The sequence below is a fragment of the Canis lupus genome, chromosome 14 (assembly GCF_048164855.1).
Source record: "Canis lupus baileyi chromosome 14, mCanLup2.hap1, whole genome shotgun sequence".
In the NCBI taxonomy this organism is placed as follows: Eukaryota; Metazoa; Chordata; class Mammalia; order Carnivora; family Canidae; genus Canis; species Canis lupus.
Genome location: NC_132851.1, coordinates 55,676,523 through 55,700,288, shown reverse-complemented (window position 1 = coordinate 55,700,288; position 23,766 = coordinate 55,676,523). Strand labels below are relative to the sequence as shown.

Genomic DNA, 23,766 nt, shown 5'->3' with positions numbered 1-23,766 from the left:
TGCTTATACTTTCCCGCTAAAGGATGGTCTTTACAGCACCTATTTTCTGGAACAGTCACATCAGGATTTATTTGTAGCACAACATGTTTAGTTACAATAGTATTTTGAGAGTTATAATCCTTTTAAGCGTGCTCTTCTCTTAAAAGCATTTTCAAACACTTTGGGCTTGAGACTATATAAGCCCCAAATGTGATTTAATCCTCTGTAGTTTGGTTAGTTCTTGAAGTTGATATTCCTCTAAGAAGAGTGAAAGTATATGTCGATTTTGTATGTTGTTAGCATCTGTGTAGGATGATGAGAAATGGTTGATCATCCTTTCACCTTACAAACTTTAGTGTCCTTAAATTATGCAACTGCTCTAACATAAAGCCTATACACAAAAGATTAGCACTTTTTTTTAGCAATCGAGTTCCACAAATCCAAAATCTAGGCTTTTAAATCTAGCAAACCTTCAACAAGGCATTACCATTCAACTGAATTTTGTTTTTAAACTTGGCAAAATTTAATTGTATCTGTAATTAAATCACAATTAGTCTTTAATTATTCTAATTAAAGATTTGTATCATTTCCTTATGATGGTCTCCCCTGTAGCTTGTTTTAAATTAAATCTACTGGAAATAATAAGTAATTTCTTCTGATGTATGTCCAAGTCTCAGCGTCTCAGATTTGGAACACTTCAAGCTATGTTTTTAATGAGACCACTCAATTAGTTTTTATTTTTGTCTATGGAAATGCTGGAAATGCTTCAAAAGAAAAATCAAAATTTAGTAACCCTTTTTCTACTTCATTTATTCACAAAAATCTTAACCACTTCCACTTAGAATAAAACTGAAGACATTGATAAATAAAACACAATTTTACGTACATATGTCTCATTGATCAAAAGAGGCAGAACTGTAATTGTTTTTCACTTCTGACATTCTTTAGGTAGAGCTGGACACCCTATGGCATTATATGAGAGGTTGGATCTTCTTAACTCTTCTTAACTCAAGAATGTGGAGGATCCCAGAATATGTTGCATACATATTTCTCCTCAAATTTTTGTGAAATTTGGGGGAGGAAATGCCAAGATTTGTTTTGTTTGCTAGAATATATATATATATATATATATATATATATATATATACATATACACACACACACATATATATGTATATGTATATATACACACACACAAATCATATATATGTATATATATATAAATATATACATAAAATATAAATACATTTATATACATAAATCTATACATAAATTGTTTATTATATATAGTTTATATATAAGTTGTTTTCTAGAATATATATAAAATATTATTAATAGAATATATTATATATACATTGCTTCTTTTTCCTTCTAGTGTATGTGTGTTGGAAGATAAGATCAGCAATCCATATTCAAAAAAACACTTGGGTACAAGCATATGTTTGGAAAAATTCTCACAACTTTATCTGAAAGACTAACTGGTGACAGCATTCTTTCGAACAAACTGTTCTTTTATTTAGATGTATGTATTGTGGTGAAGTGTATCCCTCAGCTCTAAGCCTTCAGGCTTGGTGAGAATAACAGCTTTTCTGGCTATCTCTTGCTAATCCTGGATTAAACCTAATAGCATTTTCATTTCTACCCTTTTTTCAGGAAGAGTTTTCATCAAAACCAATTTAATTAGCTTTTCAAGGACACATAAGTGTTTAGAAAAAGTAGTAGTATTTCTCTACTTGGAATTTTCAAGTAAAACTTGAAAACAGAGTAAAACTCAGGACCTCAGAAGAGTCCAGAGGAAAACTAAATATTTGATTCTGCTTTTCAAATGTTTACAATTAAAGCTTAGTAAGGAGAAGACAGAAATAATTGTAACCAATAGAAATGTGCAGCTTTGTAAATGTTATTGAATTGTGAGATTAATAATTGCTTTTGATGAGCATGACCCTGGTGAGATAGAAATGGAACTGAGTAAAGATAGAGGTCAGCTGGATATGAGACATGGCTTAGCTATGAAAGAGTGAAGTTTACAAGCTTCATGTTTCAGATGGACCAGGCTAGCTGTAGCCTTGTAAGAACTGACACTAACACAGGTGCATTTGTCACACCAGCATCTGGTAGGACTTTGCTGCCCTAGTTGGGGAAACTGGCAAAAACAGGTCCAGAGTAAGGAGTAAGAACCAATCATGGTGAACCTGAATCCTTTCTTGGATTTTTCTGACCACAGTCTTTTTATATTTCCTTGGAACAATTTGATTGAAAGTCCAAAGCTGCTATCAAAAGTGACTTTGTCAATAAAAAGAGACTGGCCTGTTATTACAATAAGAATAGGGAAAGATTCTTAAGCATTCATTATATGTCGGGCACTGTTCTAAGCACACTAGTGACTTACAATTTTAACTGTATGATTCCAATAGCCTTATTTGGTAGATTTTATTATTATCCATATTTTATAGAGGAGGGAATTGAGATAGAAGGGAACATGCTCCAAATCACAAGACTAGAAAATGGGAGAAGGAAGCTTTCAATTCAGTCCGTCTATATTCAAAGTCTGACTCAACTGCCATAAAAACTGACTCTCAGTAGAAAAAAAAAAAATCAAACTGGTACATGGGGAAAACAAGGAGAAACAGAGAAATGAGAAACAGGGAAAGTCTTTGTATTCATTGTTCTGGTTTCCAAATAGCCCTTGTCTCACCTTTTCCCTCGCTGATTAGGTAAGTCAGTAAATCCCATTAAAGGTATTTTACAGGGGTGCCTGGGTTGCTCAGTAGGTTAAGCATCTGCCTTTGGCTCAGGTTGTAATCCCAGGGGTCCTGGGATCGAATCCTGCATCAGGGTCCCTGCTCTTCAGAGAGCCTGCTTCTCCCCTCCCTCTGTCCCTCTCCCTGCTTGTGCTCTTTCTTTCTACCAAATAAATACATAAAATCTCTAAAAAAAAAGTATTTATACTTTTGTTTAGCTTAAGTAAATGTGAATTATGATTTTTTACTTAAAATTAAAGAATCATTTAAAATACTCTAGTGAGATGGATACCCGGTGGGACAGTCAGTTGAGTGTCCAACTCTCGGTGTTGGCTCAGGTCAGGATCTCAGGGCTGTGAGAGAGTGGAATCACACTCTGCACTCAGTGGGAAGTCTGTTTGAGTTTCTCTCTCTCCCTCTGTGTCTCCCACTGTTTGCGCTGTCTTCCCCCCATCTCTCTCTCTCAAATAAATCTTAAAAAAAAAATTACTCTTGTAAGAGAAAAAATAGATCACATCTGAGGCAGACATATTGCAATATGAAGACTAAGCCAGGAAAATATGAAAAAAAGGTAGTAAAAATGAGCTGCTGAGGTTATCCTGATCTAAGAATTAGCTCTAGTGTGAATGAGCTATGATATTCAACAATTGAACCGCATATACTCTTTGGTCCTCAGTTTACTTACCTGTGAAGTAAAGGGATTGAAATAATTTACTTCAAGGGATGTTTCAGATCCACAATTCTGTGAATTTATACTGCACAGAAAGAAACAAATGGCTTAAAATCTTTAAAAAAAAAAAGAAGAAAGAAGAAGAAAGAAAGAAAGAAGAAAGAAGCAAAGAAAGAAAGGAAGGAGGGAAGGAAGGAAGGAAGGAAGGAAGGAAGGAAGAAAGAAAGAAAGAAAGAAAGAAAGAAAGAAAGAAAGAAAGAAAGAAAGAAAGAAAGAAGAAAAGGGACCCATGGGTGGCTCAGTGGTTGAGAGTCTGCCGTCAGCTCAGGGTGTGATCCCGAGGTACTGGAAGCAAGACCCACATCGGGCTCCCTACAAGGAGCCTGCTTCTACCTCTGCGTGTGTCTCTGCCTCTCTGTGTGTCTCTCATGAGTAAATAAATAAAATCTTTAAAAAAAAATGGCTTAGAAAGAAGGGAAACAAAAGAAAGGACTGCCTGATGAATAAATATCAAGGTTGAGTGGAAGAAGATGCTGATTTATAGAGCAGAGAAACCTCAGTTCATATGTAAGTGACCTTTGCAAAACACAGAAATGACAGGGGGAAAGAGTAAGATTAAGATTAAACATACGAAAAGACTGAGTATGAGATTGCTATTATAAAAGAGAAAAGAGATTCCATATTTCTATGAGACTGGATGGACTTTAGCCCCAATCTGAGGGAGACTGGTCAGGGATTGGTTGGCTGAAGGCGATGACTGTTCGGAGCAGAGGAGAGCTTAGATACAGCTTTGTGAAAAATAATGGAAAAAAAAATCATTCTAAACAGCCCAGTAGATTATACAAAGCAAATATGTGAAAGAAATGGAATGAATGATCTAAATAATATTTTTTAAAAGTGGGAGTACCTGGGTAACTCGGTGGTTGAGTGTCTGCCTTCCACTCAGGGTGTGATCATGGGGCTGCAGGATGGAGTCCCACATCGGGCTCCCTGCAGGGAGTCTGCTTTCTCCCTCTGCCTATGTCTCTGCCTCTCTCTGTGTGTCTGTCATGAATAAATAAATTAAAAGCAAAACAAAACAAAAAACATTTCTGCTTCCCATGTAAACTATTTTCTATTATTGTATAACTGAAGTAGCTGTCATCAAAGAAGTTTCTGGTGGGAGGTGGGGAAAATAGATGAAGGGGATTAAGAGGTAGAACTTTCAGTTATAAAACAAGTCATGGGGATGAAAAGTACAGCATAAGGAATATAGTCGATAATATTGTACTAATGTTGTATGGTGTCTACACTTACTCTGGTGATCATTGAGAAATGTATTGAATTGTCAAATCATTATGTTGCACATCTGAAACTAATATAATATTGTATGTCAACTATATTTCAATAATTAATAACACTTTTTAAAAAGGAGCCAAGGCTCTAGATTCTCCTAAAATATGAGTATCAGATTTTGGTATTTACTACTTCTGTATCAGGGATAACATATAAATTCCACATGAATTGATAAATGGTTTCTTTCTGTGGTCCTTTTCCATGATTGTAACAGACATAGATGATCATGGAATTCTTCTTACTAATTTTGGATAAAGCCTATTGGAGACAGTTCTCCAAACAGGTGTTACTATTTGGCCAGTTGTCACTAGAGTAAAAGCTTATTTGACACTCCATCACTCTATCCATGAAAGTTATGGGTTAAGTAGCCAGGTGATTTAGATGAACTAATTCGGTGGATGGTTGCTAACCACTGAAGAAGTCTAGAGGGTACGACACCCCGACAGGGGTAGTTTTTCTCTCTAATGAATTGTTATTGGTTTCTCTCTTACCTTCCATGGGGTCCTGAACGCTCTTCCTGTTTAGAGAAACTCCTAGGAATCAAGATTAGTTGTTTATTAAAACGTAAAAATAACAATATGAATTGGGTAACCTATAGAAACTAAACACAAGCTGGGAGTCATATTGAAGAAACTCAAGTTATTATTTGTTATTCATTTTGAATAATACTTTTAAAAGACTACCTTTCATCAACTGATAGCTGCACTCTCTGAATTACAGGCAATTCACTTTAACAAGTGAAAGTGACTCTTCTATCCAGTAGACTCTTGGATAGCTATGACGCTGTGCCAAAAACCACATAGATATGTGGTCTGACAATAGTCAAATGTCCAGAGAAAACTTGAAGAAGCTTTTGTTCTGTATAAACAATTCCCGATACGTGTCTGTGATTTTTGCCTGATGTAAAATTAATAACTGACTTCTTTTTTACTACAATATTTATGGACTCAAACTGGTGATAGGAAATCACATATTTTGAATAAGAATTTTTGTTCCATGAATTAAACAATGAAAGATACAGTTAAGAATCTAGTTGAATTTTGTGTGAACAATATACTATCCATCTTTAAAAATTGGGAGGAAAACCATAATTAGGTGATTAACTAGGCTCATCTGAGGAAAGAAGTTTTCTATTTCATTCTCTCTCATATATCTTCTGATTAAAAACAAAGTTGTATATTTAAACATGATTAATGAAAATACTTAACCAATATTTTTTAAACAGTTAACTCTGCAATTCTTAGCCCAAACTGCACATTAAATCACCTGTGGAGTTTTAAATTAACTTATACCTGTGCATCACCCCCAGAGATCCTGATTTAACTGTTTTTGAGTGAGGAATGGGCTTTCTTTTTTATTTTTATTTTTTAATTTTTTTTTAACATGCTCTAGGTGATTCTAATTGAAGCCAAGCCTGGGAAACACTGAACTATTTTATTGACTCTCTTAATAACACAAAAACAATAAGATAGTTAATATTCTCTTTTCAAAATAAATGACTAAAATGTTACACTGAATTAGTGTGTTTTACACAGGGATTTAGATGAGTTTTGACTTCTCAATCTTAGATTGAACTCTAATTTGAATTTTTTTTTAAAGACTTTATTTAGTCATGAGAGACACACACACAGAAAGAGGCAGAGACACAGGCAGAGGGAGAAGCAGGCTCCATGCAGGGAGCCTGATGTGGGACTCCAGGATCACGCCCAGGGCTGAGGGCGGTGCTAAACCGCTAAGCCACCTGGACTGCCCTCCAATTTGAATTTTAAAGCCAAACATTAGTTATTATTTTTAACCTTTTAGGCAATTTATATACCACATAAACTATGTATTTAGGTTATAACTATAAAACAATTACATTAAAATTTTAGATTATAGAAAAATAGCATTTTATACTTAAAAGTAAAAATTTAAAAAAGACTGAGCTTAAAAGGAAAGTTTCTATTCTTTTTCCAGTTTTTATCTCTTCTTATTGTGTTCTTCGGCATTAACAGAATTAATAGAATTCTGTTTTCATCAGTTACAATGAAATGGTGGCAATTACCACTGTGCTAAGGAATTTCCAAGACTGTGAGAAATCATTTAGCTTTAAGACCTATAAAATGCAAGACAAGAGGCTTATATTTTAATTAACTCTACCTTTCTTCCTTCGATATTTAAAAATAACTCTTAATTTCTGGACTATGACTTAACTGGTAGAATTGACAGTATATACTGAAGATAAAATAATTATTCTTTTATATAAGCAAAGCATGAACACTGAAATAAAAATATAGTGGAGTTTTGGGATATGATTTCACCATTTGGAAATATAAAATATATATATCTTATTTTGAAGATTCAGATATGTCCTTTTATTAGAGAATTGCGATTATCTGAAAGATCATGTTCATTGTAAGGATTATCTAAGTACGTGGGAATTTGTGTTTAATACCATGGTGTGTTTTGACCTTAACACACAACATACAATCAGCAATATAGACAAGATCTTTTATTTCAATTTATACTTAAAATCTTTGGAGCCTGTTAACATTCTTGATACTTTTGGATAAGACGCTAACATTTTCTGATGCCATGACTGGGAATAAATCCTGTATGAAGCATTCCAGGTAAGTAGAAAAAAGTGAGCTGACTTTAGATATTATACTGAGACAAGATTCTTCACTGTCAGTAAACTTTTTAGTATTGTAATAAAACAATTAATTATAACTGTTATTTTTAGAAATGCATTTATCTACAAAATTCAAAATGATGCAACTTTCTGGGCATTTTTAAATTTTCCACTTTTTTGCCATATCTATGTGACTATGTCTCATTTTACATACAAATAGAAGACGGGCAGTATCTCTCACTTCAACAATTAGATCTTTTACATACTCAAAAAATTAGTTTAAATTTCTCTAATAAATAGTCCTAGTGTGTTATATATAAATGTTAATGAGGAAAACTCCACTTTGCTAAGATCTTTCATATAGGCAATTACTAGACATATGCATGTGTTTTACATATACATGCAATTACATATAGGCACGAACACAGAAACACACAGCCTCCCCTCTACCATGTTATTTTAGACATAAAATGATGGAGTAGAACAATAATGCTTCAGCTTCAGTTCTACTGTGTTTATTACCAACTTTGAGAATCCACTTTGTATATACTTCCCAAAATATTTATATATGTATTTTTCTGTAAAATTGAGGACTTCTGGATTGTCCTGAGACAAAAAGAAACTCTTGTTAATCCTTTCCTATGATGTATTCCCTAGTGTCCATAAATCACTACCTAGGGGCAAAAAACCCTAAGTAAGGCATAATGTGTTTCTGAAGAAGAGGCAAAGATCATGTAAGAGCTTTGGTAGTGGGTGGAATGACCATACAGACATGTGTGAGCTTGTTTGAAACTGAGATCCCAGTCACACTTCCAGCATTTCAATGACATAGAATACTTAGAAAAAAAGTGAAAAACTCAATTGTAAGAAAAAAATTTTGGATAGTGTTTCACAAACTGAGTTTCATGGATTAATACTGCTCAATGTATTGCTCCTTAGATTCCTTGAGGATTTCAGGACCAGATGATTTTTAAAAAAAAAAAACTTATCTATTTATTTGAGAGCGAGTGTTTGATCACAAGCAGGAGGAGATAGGGAGAGAAAGAGAGAAAGAAAGAAGAGAGAGAGAGTGAATCAGACACCCTGCTGAGGAGCCCCAACACAGGAATAGATCTAATGATTATGGATCTATTATGATTATGGCCTTAGGATCATGACCTAAGCCAAAACCAAGAGTCAGCCACTCAACCAACTGAGCCATCCAGGAGGCCCCCAGGGCCAGGTAATTTTAGAAACAGTGTAATATAACCCTTGGAATTTTGCAGTGTATTCTCTGAAATTCTACAATAAAAAAAAAAAAATCTGTTACTTTGTTTAATCTAGCATCTCTCAGGTATAATTAAACTTAGAACTAATTTTTCCCCCATCAAATAAGAACTGTTGAATGCAGATTATAAAATGCTGTATTTGATCGCTAGATATACAATTGGTAAAACTGTTGTGTGAAGACTAAAGATTGAGAGATTGCATATATAAAGACCTAGAAATTTATGCTGCTTTGACAATGGGATGAAATAGTCCCATAGATCAGAGTAGAACTTTAACTAGAATTTGATTTAAAAGTATACTGCTATTCTTTTTTTTTAAGATTTTCATTTATTTATTTATTTATGAGAGACAACAGTGAGAGAGAGAGAGAGAGTGAGAGAGAGAAAGGCAGAGACATAGGCTGAGGGGGAAGCAGGTTCCCTGCAAGGAGCCCAATGTGGGACTTGATCCTGGACCCTGGGATCACGCCCTGGGCCAAAGGCAGATGCTCAACCGCTGAGCCACCCAGGCATCTCAGAATTATACTATTATTCTCTATCCATTATGTGTACTGGTGTAGGAGTGGAGGAGTAGTAATACGAACAAGACACACACATACTAACTTGGAATCTGTTTCAGAATTTTCTAAATAAAGGCTTCATGCGTGCCAAGTAATATATATATGTATATATATAATATACATATGTGTATATGTATATATGTACATATATGTATGTATAACATATATAATACACTTTTATACTTATATAACACATACAAAATATTGTATTTACTTTAGAGATGAGAAACCTATTCTTAGAAAAGTAATTTGTTCAGATACAGAATTGGTGAAATCTTTCCCTCAATCTTTCCCTCAATTGCCTAGTTAAATGGAATTTATATAAACTTTGAGCTTCTTAAAAGTGGGATCCATATTTTTTCAACAGTCTCTTGGCTGTCTGTTACCCACCTGCATCTTTATTTAAATGAACAGGGGTGGGTTAATTTTTTTTTCAATTAGTCATTTAGTTGAGGCAGCATAACATTGTTAAAAATAAAAATGGGCTTTAGACTGTGAGATTTTGGTTCAAAATTCACTAGCTCTATGACTATCAAATCTGAATTTAAATTTCCTCTGTGAAGCGAACATGAAATAAATCCATTTCACCATATTATTAGAAAGATTAAATGAGCCAATTCAAAGTGCCAGGTACACCCTGGGCACTCAGAATCTGATAATTGCTCTTGATTTTCTTTGCAAATATTCCTATGAAAATGTATTTTCAATATTATAAAGAAGTACCTGAATTAGATCTTTCCAGCTGCTATTTGTGTTAATTTTCCTGATGCTAAGAGTTAGTAAACTAAATGATCAGAGTCCCAGACACTACAAAATGGTGATTCTATGATGTTTGCCTTTTTGTGATCCACAACATGTACTGATTGTGCTCTTTATCCGAAAGAAGAAAGGCATGTCACAGCACAGAGCTCCATAGTCTCCTTTGAAACAGAAGTTCACCGATGACTGACCATCATAATTTCTACCCACCAGTCCCCCAGTTTGAGATGAGGAGAAATAAGATTAAGCGACAGATATAACTACATTTGATGATATCTCAGTATGGGCAAACTTGAAGGGCAAACAGTAAATTCTTATTTTAACTTCCTATCCTTCTGGAACAAGCAAATCACCTTATAGATACCTTAGGTGGCAGTTCTCTGAAAACATTAAAAGGTAAAACGTGCTGGAATTTTGCTTTTAATGTATGCAGGGTGTGGGGATAGCCAGGAAATATATTAGAAGTCTGTTTCAATTATCCTGTAGTTTGAAATACTGTCCCAAAACCAAAGTTTTGGTACTCCCATATAATAACAGTGACTACATCACTTATTGTTTACTGACATTTTTTATTGAGGTTTGTAGCTCATGATTTTACATGTGATTGTACAGAGCATTTATGAAAAAAAAAGTCTGGAAAGATTGTACAAGGGCAAAAAAATCCAATAGATAAATCTGGTAGGTGTATATGATGAGATTAATTCCACCTGTAACTATATGAGAATGGTAAGAGAACAGAGCCTGTGATAGCTATATTCCTGTTCCTAAAAAAAAAAAAAAGAAATTGTTCCTATCAATGAGAAGTCACTTACTTATTTTTAAAAACAAACTTTTTTTTAAAAGATTTATCTTGAATTAGATTTAATGTTTGGCAAGTGGGAAAACAGTATGGAAAAACTTCCCGGATTATCCTTCTACTTCCAAATGCATTCACAGAAGCCCAGTGAAAGGAAATCAAGCTGACTCTATGGGTATTGATTTTGTAGTTCATAGGCAAAGATTAGTGCTAGAATATACAAAAAAGACTTGTTTATAAATGAACACATTCTGATTGTCTACAGCTGTTTCAAGACATATCATCTTTTATTACTTAGGATGGTAAAGGAAATCTTTATTCTGAAATGAGGCATGAAAACCAACTTTAAATGTTTTTTCCTCATCTTTCTTGATTCATGATGTTATTCAAAACATAAGACATTGTGACAACTTGAAATTCAAGGCATTGAAAATGCTCCAGAAGACTCGGCAGTGGTCAGCATAAGAAGACACTGTGTTCTAGTCACTGTATCCTGAGTTCCCCCACAAAGACCTCTACCTACTGTTAAAGAGTTGATGACATTCATAATTTTTGCCAAACATTTTCGAAGTCAACCAAGCCATTTCATTTTGAAGCCAGGATCATTTTGCCAGTTTTACCTTCAGAAAAATCAGGGAATTTGTAACCTTTAAAAAGTTACTTAAGGTATGGAATTTCAACACATTTCCTTGCCAATGTAGTGTGAAATTCTGCAGTCTTGGGCCATTGAGAAAAACTTAACTCTTTTAAAATTTAAAATCCTCCAATATTGGACTAACTGTAAATCTTTAATAACCTTAGTTCACAGAGTGGAACATTCTCATTTCAAAATTATTCATTCTGAATGGCAATGTTAATCTAAATTAGATCCTTAGAAGTCGGCTTTCCTTTCCTCTTCTTTCAAACTTTCCTTTAGCATTCTAGAATGAAAGAAGCATTGGGAATACTTTTAGACACATTTGGATTATGGAGTACTTTGATAACAGGTCATACAACTGTCAGCAGAATTTAACGAATTGACTACAATAATTGAAGAGAGAGAGGACTTGAGAGTAATATTTTTAGCTGTGTAATTATTTGTTCAGTCTCAATGTAATATTCATAGATATAATAGATTATCCTGTAATATGAATCTTGCTTGGTTATGAATTATCTTGCACAATGTACATAATTCCAATTTAATATTAATTTAATGTTTATTAGAAAGATCCATAATAAAGCTCTAAAAGGTACAAAGCTACTAGTAGCATTAACTGTGTTGGCATACAATAGAGTAAGCAGATTAGAGAGTGAAAGTGACTTGAGGCAAAAATACTTGTATTTCAGAAATATTTATAAAATATTCATGTTTCCTTGAGACAAGGTGTGGCTAGACAAGAAATATCTGGTGTGGAAAGTGTTTAGAGTTCCCTGTGGAATTAGCAGAATAAAATTATAATATGGTATACTTCAATTTTATTTGAACACATCAGTAGCATTTGGTACACTAAGATTTTTATCACGCTGAACGATTTCATTATTTTTTCCTGGAATTTTTTTCTTTGTAATTCTAATTTAGGTCCTGCTACCTCACCAGAAGTCTGCCAATTTGGTTCTGCCCTTCTTCTGTTCATATTGTGATTGAAAAGATCTGGTTATCCAAATGGAAGCTTTTTTTCCTCATATAGTCTTCCTTGACTTCTTCATATAAAGTCAAAGTTCGCCTTTCACATGCCTTCTTAAACATCATAGTTTGCATTTACCTTTGAAATACTCTAATGGGACACAAAGTAAATGAGAAAAATTTGTGTCACGTATTACTATGAGAGAGAAAGAAACATCAAAACATAGTTGAAATGAAGACATCTGAATAATAACTTAAAGGTCCTAAATGTTAGAGACGTGCTGACTTTTCAGTTTTTGAAAGAGGGTATAGCAACAACTTTATTAAGAATGAAAATAGGCAAAACCATAAAAACTACCTGTTTCATTGCAAAAGTCACAAAGTTATTTCCTCTGCAGCTGTAAATAAAAGGAATCAAAGTATGGTAAGTATGTGAATAGGTGAAATTTAAAGATTTATTTCACTTTTAAAACAAAGGGGTAAGTAGAAGTAAATAGGATATTTAACAAATAGGAAAGATTCCTCTTCTGGCCTAGGCAGGAAAGAAGCAGCTCCCAACACTTTTTAATTAGAAGTGAAAATTCAGATATTTATCAATATTTTTCAGATGGCTTAAAAATGATGGATTTGGTGATTTCAAAAATGAATTTATGGTTGGGATCCGTCAAATCTATTTTATGATCTCAAAGAATCTCTCCACGTTGAATTAATTCACTTGCACAAAAATGCTTCTATAAGATATTTGTAATGTTTCTGCTTCACTCTTATGCTTCCATGTTCCTAATTTATTAATGCACAGAAATCTAACATAAGAAATATTTAAAGTATTTTTAGAAATGCATAGCAAGTATTTATGCGGTAAGTTATAATCATGAACTAATTAAATCTTAATACCTTGGTACTACAATATACTAGGAAGATTGTACAATCGTTATTTATCTCAGATACTTTTGTTAGAGAAGAAAATATATTCATGTCAATATTTTTAGAATTGCTCAAAATCGAATTAGGGTTTGGGTTTATTTATCTCTCTCTCTCTCTCTAAATCTGAATTGACATTCACAGTAGTTCTATAGTGTTTTGTTTGTTCCAAAAACATCTCAAGCGGTAGCACTTTGGTACAGTACAAATGAATAACTAAAGATAGATTATTCTTTCACTAATAGGAGATGATTATTGATGAGATTGGAGTTGATCTTGGACAACCCAGAAACTATTTTTCTTTTCCCTGTTGGTCTCTATGATGCAGAAAGTCAATCTAACCTTTTTAATGTCATTTTTTAAAGTAATCAAACCAGTCAATCAATCTGAACATGTGTGGGGAAAAAGCTGAAGATATTGCATAAAACTAAGTCTACAGGTTCTATGTGAATATTACCAATTCTCTTATATGTTTATCTCCATTACCATGAAAAGTTTCATCATACCAACTAAGTTTAAAACACTAAATTTTAAAGATCTTTTATCAATATGTTGACACTTTTAGGTTAATGGGAATTTTAAAAATACATATCATAAACCACACTTTAATTTAGAGTCTTTGTGAATTTGTTGGACAGGAAGTTAAGGGTATTTCCATCATCATCATTTGATTAATGCAGTTTCCTGATTATTTTTATTTCAAAGTAATTGTTCTCACACAAGAGCTTTTTTGTCATTATGATTATTCTAGCATAGCAATTTATTATTCAACTATGGTATTTTTAACTTTGATAGAGTGGAACCAGAGGGATACTCAAAAAACTTAATGGAAGTTAAACCTATTTCTCCCTCACAAAATGTAGATTTCTCCATAAATATCAATTAGGAACATGGGCTGTGCAACAATCCAATAGTCTGTGAATCAGCTAAACATGAGGTTTGTTAGCTAATGTCCTGATAAAGTACCATGGAAATAGACCTCAAAAATAAAAAAAGAAGTTTAAGAGTAAAATATTATAAAAATATTATTTTACTAGGAAATAATAATTGAGTCTGTCTCATTGGCATAACTTTAACTCGCAGCTATCAGTTATGTGCTATGTTTGTACAGTACGTCTGTTTGATGAAAATTTACCTCTAGAAAATCAGATAAACACATCAGAAATATGCAGATAAGTAGGTCATGAATGGCACAGGGTACTGAAACATAGTCAACCAAAGGTGGTAAAAAAAACAAGAAAAAATTTAAAATTATTAATTTTTCAATAGCTACAGAAGGAAATACATGGGGAAAGAATCAAGCTCAGGAATTCAACCCTTGCTAGTGTAGAATGGACTAAATCAATACATGTTAGATATACACAAATTTCTATTGAAATGTATACATAATTAACTCATTTATCTACAGTTTTGTTTGTATTATAGTGGCATAAAACTTGGGGGAACAATCTCTTTCTGTAAAAGTCTTTGGGATCTTAAGTCTTTCTAAAAGCACAATTCTGATGTACTCAAATTTTAAAATCTCATCCTTTCATCTTGATTCAAGAGCTTGGTAGTAACTGACAGTACTAAATCGCCTTCTGCATCAGTTTGTGTTCAATTGATTTTCCTCAGCTTGGTCTATGTAAAGCTGGGGAGGCTACCTGTTTCAAATTTCCACGTAATGAAACGTAAGAGATAACGGGCAGGGAGGTAGCAATATCAGAAAATCAGAATTGGCAGCATCAGCAAGCTGAGTTGAGGTAGTTTCCCCATTGTTCTGTGAAACTAGCTTCTTACCGACAGAGCTGCTTTCACATAGATTTCTGTTGAATTGGCAAAACAAGCATAAGTGCTCATAATCCACAGATCACATCTGTGTTTCTGAAGTTACCTTAAACTTGTCTAAAAAGGGTTCTTTCATTGCCAGATGTACTCTATGCAACAGATAGGCTAACCACCTGTCAGGTGCTAATATTGCCATAGTGTGGTATGTGAGAACCTAATTACCAGTAAAGCTTGAGGGTCTCCTGCAACTTAAAAAAAAAAAAAATCCAGATACTTAAAAAATACTTATCTTAAGTGACCAAAAAGGAATGATGCATAAGATATTCTGAGGTGATATTAAGGTTTTGATGTACTCTGGCCCAGCATAGAAAATCTTTTTTTGTCTTATATTTTTAAACTATATATAGGTTACTGGCTATTCTGTAAACTACTCCTTCTCATCTTAATTTAGGAAATTAATTTATAGATGGGTGGTGTTTAGATTTTGGGAGAAAAAAGAAAAAAACAAATCATCGGACTATCACATAGTATAAGAGAAATTATAATTTGGCAAATTCATTCTGACTTTGCTCTAGAAGGGATTCCATCCTTAGACAGACACTCTTGGTAAAGCTTCTTCAGTAATTGGAGATCTGCAAAGTTACTTTGGAAGGGCTTTTTTTCCGTATAGAGGACAAGAAAAATTAGCATAAATAACTTCTATTATCTTTATAAAATGGATATTCTTTTTTGCCACTATTCTGGCAGTTTTTAGCCAATTGAGTGACTTTAAATTTCTACCATCAAGATGGAACTTACAAGGAAGGAAAATACGTGACCCACCCACTCATCCAATTCAATACTTAAATCTCTGATTGAAGCTGGTTTTTATAGCAGGCATAGTGACTGCAGCTGTTTTATAAAATAAGCACACAGTAACATATATTAACCTGCTTAACAGTGAGTAATATATCTTTTTTTTTCCAACATAAACGTGTCCATCCTATTTTCCTGGTTTACTCTCTCTGCAAAAACGGTATAATTTTGTGCTTAGGTTATCCATCTAGGCAGATTTGATTTCTTTCGCATAGCTCCTTTGGGCCATAGAGGATTGGCAAAGTATATATAAGGAAAACAGAAGAAAGACGAGAAAAATGAAAAGAATAATTAATCATATAGTACATACATCAAAACAATATCTTCTAAATCTCAATCAGTTGTTTATTGGTTGGCAAACAAGTTTCACTTTTACAACAAATATTAGTAATGAGGTCATCCAACTTTGAGACCATACAAAATGGATCATAAATTTAAAAAAAAATTATATGTGCTGCTAATTTACCTCTTGTATTCCTACATTACTTAAAATCCTGTCAAATAAATAAATTTTCCTGTTAATAAACAGAAGAGTCTTTTAAAAAAAAAATCACTTCAAAATAACTTGACCTTTCATTTCTTACTACAAGGGAGTGAATTTCCTTTAAAAATTGGTAGTGCAGGTGCCCACTTGGGGATCAGACTGAGCATTCAGCACTTTAACGCCTATGGGATATCGTTTTTTTTTTTTTTTTTTTTTTCCACATGCAGAAGCCCCACTAGTTCTATTGACACCTCTTGACTTCTAGAATCATAGCTACTGTCTTGGTGATAAACTGCTTGCCAAATATGCTTTGCATTACAACAGATGTGCGCTGTAAACATAAAAGTTTGTCCTGCTCTAATTTGCAAAAATGCTTCTGGAAATACTCTGACTGAATAAAGATATATAGTGAGGGAAGGAAGTCTAATTTTATTTATTTTATTTTTTTTGTAAAAAATAATTTGTTTGTATTACTAGAAAATGATTCTTATAAAGTGATAGTTTCATTTATTTATTTATTTATTTTTTTGCCAGGTGACGTTTTAAAGGAAAAAAGCAATAAGAAAAAGCAGAAAGAAAGAAAGAAAGAAAGAAAAAAAGAGAAAGAAAAAAGAGAAAAAAGGAAAGAAAATGAAGGAAGGAAGAAAAGAAAGAAGAAAGGAAGGAAACTTTGCTCTCTTACTGGTAGACAAACTTGCAAGACCAGCACGAAAGAAAAAGAAAATATCTCTTTTTTTCCACTACATTAACAGGACTCAAATTCTGGAGGAACAGAAAGCTGACTATATGTGCAATGCTAGTATCTGTACATTACATAGAAATTGTTCAATTTTTTTCTGCCATTAGTTTTATCATCAGTTAATACAGCAAATCGTAAAATATGCATTTAGCATATAATTCTAGAATTCCCCTCCATTTCAGTATTAATTTTGTTGTTTTATTTTGTATTCCACAGCTATCCCGGCTGTGGTGAATTCAGGTTGTGAGTGACGAAAAACCACTATGTGATACAGTTTTGCTTTGTTTTTATGTTTGTTTGTGCAGCACTCCAATCTAGATGCAGCATTGTTACTAATTTCAAACAACCATTCTGGCCTTTTAAAAATCAGGTCCTTGTAACGATAGTAACAGAGCATCAGAGATGTTAGAACAAACACAACAGAATTCAACAAGGCCACAATGAGCGCCATTTTCTTCATATCTCGTTCATTAACATAATGAAGTCTCCATCTGAGGGGGAAAGACAGGAAAGGAGAGGGCACAGGGGAATTTCAGCAGTTATCTTTCTCCCCTGGGCTGACCTAAAAATCCCAGTTTAAAAAAAAAAAAAAAAGTCTCAGAGTTTGTCTTTCGAGAACAGCATAAAGATTTAGGAGTACACACATTATTACCACTGCTTATAGCAACTCAGAACAGTCAACCAGGTGTTAGCAGTTTTGTTGGTTTAAATTTCTGTGTCATCTTCTATAGACTAGTGACCAAATGAGCTGGTCCTTTTGCACTGCCCTCTGGAGGGGTCCCATCTTTGTTTGGAGGAACTATAAATCCATCACTGCTACCGCGACCCAGCTGGTAGTAGGTGTGCAGCTGATGGACGTGGTTTCTGGAGCCTAGGTTTGGCATGCTTTTGTAGTAAACATCTTCGGCATCACCACATTTGGCCGGTGGGGGTTCGGTCTGGGTGCTGGTGGTAACGCTCTCTGCGGCAGGCACACCAGCCAGTGCCGGCATGCTGGTGTACAGAGAGTCCCTGTGGGGTGACTGGAGATCTTCTGTGTGCTCGTTGGTTAGCAAAGGGAAAAAGCTCTCACTGTGGTCTTGGGGGAGCCGCCTTCTGGTGTAATGGTGTGGCTGGTGGTTCTCTGCAGAGTAAACTCTTGGGGGAAGCAAAGGAGCATCAGATTCCTCATGAATGAGTTCCAGGCCCAAACTCTCCTCATGGTTAAAGGAGGTGGCATCATCCAGGACAATGGCATCGTCTTCACTCCCACTGCCGAGGTTATTCACCAGCTTGTTCATCAGATTCCTGTTCTGTTCACTGGAGCGCTCGTGGTTGTTCAGGTAAGACGGGATATAGTTGGAAGTGAGTTCCTTCAGAATCTTTTTCTCTAGGGCGGTCTCGTTGTGGTTATAGCCACGGTCTATGATTTGCACACAGTTGCTCAGGTATTCACCACTGGCAATGCTGTAACTATTGCCATGGTTACCATTCAGTGGTAGAGTATCCATGACACTTGTATCCCTGGCATTGTTCAGAAGCCCCTCTGAAAAAGATTACAAAACACTATGACATTTACATCCAATTGGCCAGAGAACACACACACACACACACACACACACACACAAAAGCAAAAACATTCGACTATGAAGTATGTATAAATTGCTAGCATGTTCAATTAAGTATAAAATGTTTGCAAATAAACAGAAAATACTATTAAATCTATATGTACATATCTATATATACACTTGGACAATTGATAGAAACCCTATAAGTGGAAAAGTATCTAAAAGAAATCTTGAAAATAATAATTTAAAAAAATCTATAAATTTGCAATTTCCACACACACAAACATTGCCTGATTTTATCTGAAGCATATTTGGTTATAACTTAGAAAAAAAATAACACAAAATTTTGGTGTTATCATTCATATACACATCAAAGTCAATTCAGTAATTCATTACCTTTAATTTTACATGTCTTAGCTTTAGACTAGGTGTAATATTAACATAATTCATGTGTGGTGCTTTGAATATGCTGGTCAAAAGTACAAGAAATCAAGCAGTTTCTAACAATTTGATATATAACTTTGTAAGATTCAAATTAATTCCTACAAACAAAACCACAAAAGGATTATGTTAAATTTGTCAGAGTGATGTAGTCATGACATAATGCTTAGTCAAGTAAATGGCACATCAAAATAATTTGTACATAGGAACTTTCAAAACAAATATATTTGGATTTACTTTCTAAATTTTTTTTCTACATATAAACCCATTAGTAATTGTTTAGGGTCAGGAGGGAATACTACAAAAGAATGTGTAAAGACACAGGGATCTGATTCCTAAAAACATAGTGTCCGTATTAAAGATTCCATGCCATAATGAGTGATGACTTTGTGTGCATATTAAACTTTGAGTTTAAAGGAGATTAAACATTTTATTCTGGGAAGAAATAGCTGCAGTGAAATAAAATTTAACCACATGCTTCTTCAAGGTATTTGCATTCTCTTGAATAAACAGAAATCCAAGAATCTATAGTTCCAAAATCAGTTCAAATGCAACCACAAAAGAAAATAGGACACAACATTTAACCAATACTCATAAATAAGAAAGGATATTTCTTTACAGAACAATTAATTGAAGAATTCTATAAACTTCTCAATACACTTCTAACTTGTGAAAATATAGCATTCATTCTATATCTGTGATGCAGTTATGCTTATCAAATTGAATTAGTTTGTTGCTGGATTAAATAAAGTGTCCCCAATATATCAATTTTATATGGACTTCTGATGCATACGCTGTACTCAAGTAATAGCTTTTCAAAAACAGCAATGCATAAAATATTCATTAAAAAGCAGCCATCACAGACATAGGGTGAAGCGATTTATTTTCATGTTATAAGATATCTTGTAGACAAATCCACAATGTTAAGAAAAAATAAAAGTAAATGCTCTTTAAAGGGCCATATGTGATGGGTGATTGCTGCTGTGGAGGCCGCTATGGTATGCTGGATGGTTATGGTTGAGTGACTGATGCATTGAAACGTGTGTATTATTTCTGTTGTCAATGCATTAGGTACAGGTTGGAAACAGCCATAGTAAAATAAAGTGGACATGTTGCATGTGACATACATTTGTATGATGGAATGTACTAATAAAAATTAAAAGCTTATGCATTACTTAGCAAAAATAAATGCTTAATTTAAAAACAATTTAACTCACACAAACATTACATGAGACTTAACAACTATGTTGATCATGTGACACAATAAAAGAATCAGACAACAAAAGCGTCTAATCTCTATTAACATAAATTTATATAAGTCGATTCAAAGGCTCTTTAGTTTTTAAATTGTGAGATGAACTGTTTTTAATAACTACATCATCTATATGTGATGCAATAAAAGTGAACTAAAAAAAATTACATTTGATATGCAATGTTTAGCTTTACTCCCATACTTGTCTCTCTGTAGGGCTCTAAACGACAGCATGAAGAAAAGGAAAGAAAAAACAACAAGTAAGCTTACAGCGACAGTAGAAGAAACATGAGTAAAAAGCAAATTGATGATATGCAGAAAAAAGAGTCAAAGGAAATAATTTCCACTGCCCCCAAAATTCATGAGTCCGTGTTACATGGTTTATCATAATTAAAAATACTGAAATGTTAGTTAGAAAATAAGAAACCCCCCTTAACACATGCTAATAAAATGAGTCTTTAATAAGCGTTTGTACAGTTTATACATGTCAAACAAAAAACACATTTGTCTTAAAGTTAAGATTATCACACCAACCAAGGAGAGTAAATATTCAAGGGCAAGCCATGGCGATTCCCACAACTAAATTTCAATATTGCATATATTTATGTGTATGTATGTCTGAACATACCTGCTTCTAAGGAATGTTATTTAACTTTACATTTTTTCAGTAAAATTAAAAATAAAAGCTTTAGCTTGTATATAGAGGAAAAAACCCACAGTTTCATGTTTCCATAATTGTGTGTTTTTTCCTTTATGTATCTTTTCTCTTCATGTAAAAAAGGTTATCTTTCCCCCACTGTACCTATACAAATGCTTCTTATCATTTGTGAATAATACTGATCAGAATTGTCATTTCTGGAACTCTTATTCAAAAGTTGAGTAACTATGGAGAAAGAAAAAGGTTAAATCCAACCATTATTCGGTATCAAGACAACGTGAAGGGAAGAAAAATACCATCATCAATATCGGATTTTCTTCAGGACTGTTGCACAACCATTTGCAATCAAACACTTTTAGAGTCGATCCTTTAAAAAACAATACTAGCAAAATTATTTTTAAAAAAAACACTTATATTTTAATCAGGTCATCAAGGACGGCTCTTGCTGATTTTGTTTACAGGACGGTTAAATCATCACAAAAATAAAAACCAGGAAGCTCACTGGGCTGGCTCATTTCAGGAGATTCCAACTGGTTATAAGTCAACCGTTGCTTTAGAGATATGGTTTTTGTCCTTAAAAGTTGATTTGCTTCTAAGAAAAGACCGACAGTATTTCAAGATGGAGGGAAAGTTCTTTTAAAGTTTCCAAATAACTTTAGAAAAAATAATTTGAATTGAAGAGCCAAACCAGTATACTAACAGAAGGAAATCGTTGGTAAGCTCAGGATGGCTCCTTCCTTAAATGACAGGATTTTAGAACTGGAAAGCTCATGAGAGATGACTGAAGTTCAACCCCTGCTTTTCTGAGATGAAGCAACTACAGCCGAGACTGGCTGAGCCTTACCTAACCCCATCCTGCTAATAGTGGCAGAACTGAGATCAGAAAGAAAATCTCATAGATTTCCTCTGTGCACTACCGTCTATGCCCTCTTCACATCAGCCTTAGGCTTTGAAGCCATAACAGAATACCTATTTATATATTTTATAATATAATCTTGTATTTTTACTGACTCTAATGTATTCTTCATTATATCCTGTCCTAAGGATATGTCTTTCTTATGTCTTAAGTTTGAGGAGAGGATTAAATTACTTTAAAATGTAAATTATTTTGTAAAATCATGACTTCCTCTCTATTTTATGGCTTGTTGACAGGTTAATCTATAGCGAGATTTATCTTACAAAAATTGAATTCTCCAGTACTGACAAGAAGATAATGGTCCAGCCATACTATGCATGAAGTTTTAAATATGTCGACAGATAGAATCTGAATCCAATATAATAAAAGTATGTTACTCATCTTTATTCCTAACTCTATATGCTTCAGTAACTCTATAAACACATCTTTACATATTTAAATAAAGACATTGCAAACAAATACGGATACTTTAAATCTGAATACTTAAAATCTGAATGCTTCTTTGGTTGGATGGCATTGGTGCAACTGAATTAGAGAACCCACAGAACAGAACCAAGTGGTAATTCAACATAAACCACTCCAGTACATACCGAGCCACCTATATTTCATGTAAGATTTCCCCTTGCCAGTAAGAATATTAAGTGCATTCATCTGAAAGCATAAGATTAGTAGCAGTATGACAATCACTAAGATTTATTTTTGGTCAGTGGTAAAATAATTATTTTAAGCACTACCATAAACCATAGTTTAACATCTTAAAAAATATTAAAACATAAAACAGTTAAGCAATTTCACTTCTGACTCTGAAAAACATTAATAAAATTATTTACTTTTGTTTTTAAGAAAACTTAGTAGACTTTATTTAATTCACTGAAAAAAAACCCAATTAATCCATTCAGAAGAATCCTTTGTGTATTTATTGATAATCTTAAGAGCAATATCTGGGAATACATTTCACAGGAATAAAACCTTATACCTATATGGTATTATTTTAAATTTTGCATTGACAGAATTTCACTTTGATAGTGTTCCGTTTTAGAAAAATCCCCTAATTTAGGATACTGGTAAAAAGAAAATAAGACAAGAAGGCAGATATTGAATTAGGGCAAACATAGAGATTAATAATTGTTAGTTTTTCATTACATAAGATATTAGAAGTTATAACTGAATAATTAAGAAAGCTGAACAAGAGGTTATCTAACATTTTACTTGTTTTATAACAACATTAAATAAAACAATTTTTACTATTTTTCTAACAATTCTTCCTGTAAAGTGAACAACGTAGAACAGTTTAATTTGCGGATATGGTGTAAATCTTCACTAAACATTACTGAAAACTTGCTAATATGTCAGCACATTGTAAAATATTTATAATGACACAATTATCTGTCAATTAGCTTAATAAAAAAACAAAACAAACAAAAACCCAAGCCTTCATAAGGTCTGCTAAATTGCTCTGTCAAGCCACATTTGTTGTGTTGTGAAATGCATGTACACTTCATGGAGTGCCACAAGGAAATAGGGATTTTGACAAAGGAGAGACAATTTAGAAGGGGAACTGTGAAGAAAGACCCAGAAACTATCTCACATTGATGGCACTGAGATTGTTTTACTGGGGAAATGGAGGACTGAACGAAGCCAGATGAGCTGCTTCAAAAGGATTTAAAAGGACTGACACAGAGAGCAGAAGAATACTTTGCTCTTCTGGGCTCTAGAGGGCAAATCAAAGCGTCCTGGCCAGAGGCAAATTTCAGCTCAGTGGAAGGAAAAAAATATATATATGTAGCAAATGGAGCATTTCAACAATTGAATGTACGAAATCCTGAGGTGAGAAGGGTCCCATTAGAGGAGACAGGCACAGGCT

The 23,766-nt window shown here is 33.6% G+C and overlaps 1 protein-coding gene across 23 annotated transcripts in view; it reads right to left on the bottom strand.

Annotated features, from left to right (window-relative positions):
- ADGRL3 (adhesion G protein-coupled receptor L3) overlaps nt 1-23,766 on the bottom strand; it is an 856,207-nt gene that overhangs the window by 36,210 nt on the left and 796,231 nt on the right. For 8 of the 23 annotated variants that reach the window (XM_072775190.1, XM_072775188.1, XM_072775192.1 and 5 more), the window contains 2 exons: nt 20,531-20,548; nt 16,190-18,613 (listed from right to left, as the gene is read on the bottom strand). The exons of 2 other annotated variants lie outside the window; for them this stretch is intronic. In XM_072775190.1, the coding sequence (XP_072631291.1) occupies nt 17,814-18,613; nt 20,531-20,548 (818 nt within the window). In that variant the 3' untranslated portion in view covers nt 16,190-17,813. Of the gene's footprint in view, nt 1-16,189; nt 18,614-20,496; nt 20,549-23,766 lie in introns of those variants that run through there. 13 more of the 23 variants (XM_072775196.1, XM_072775200.1, XM_072775195.1 and 10 more) reach the window with 2 other exon arrangements.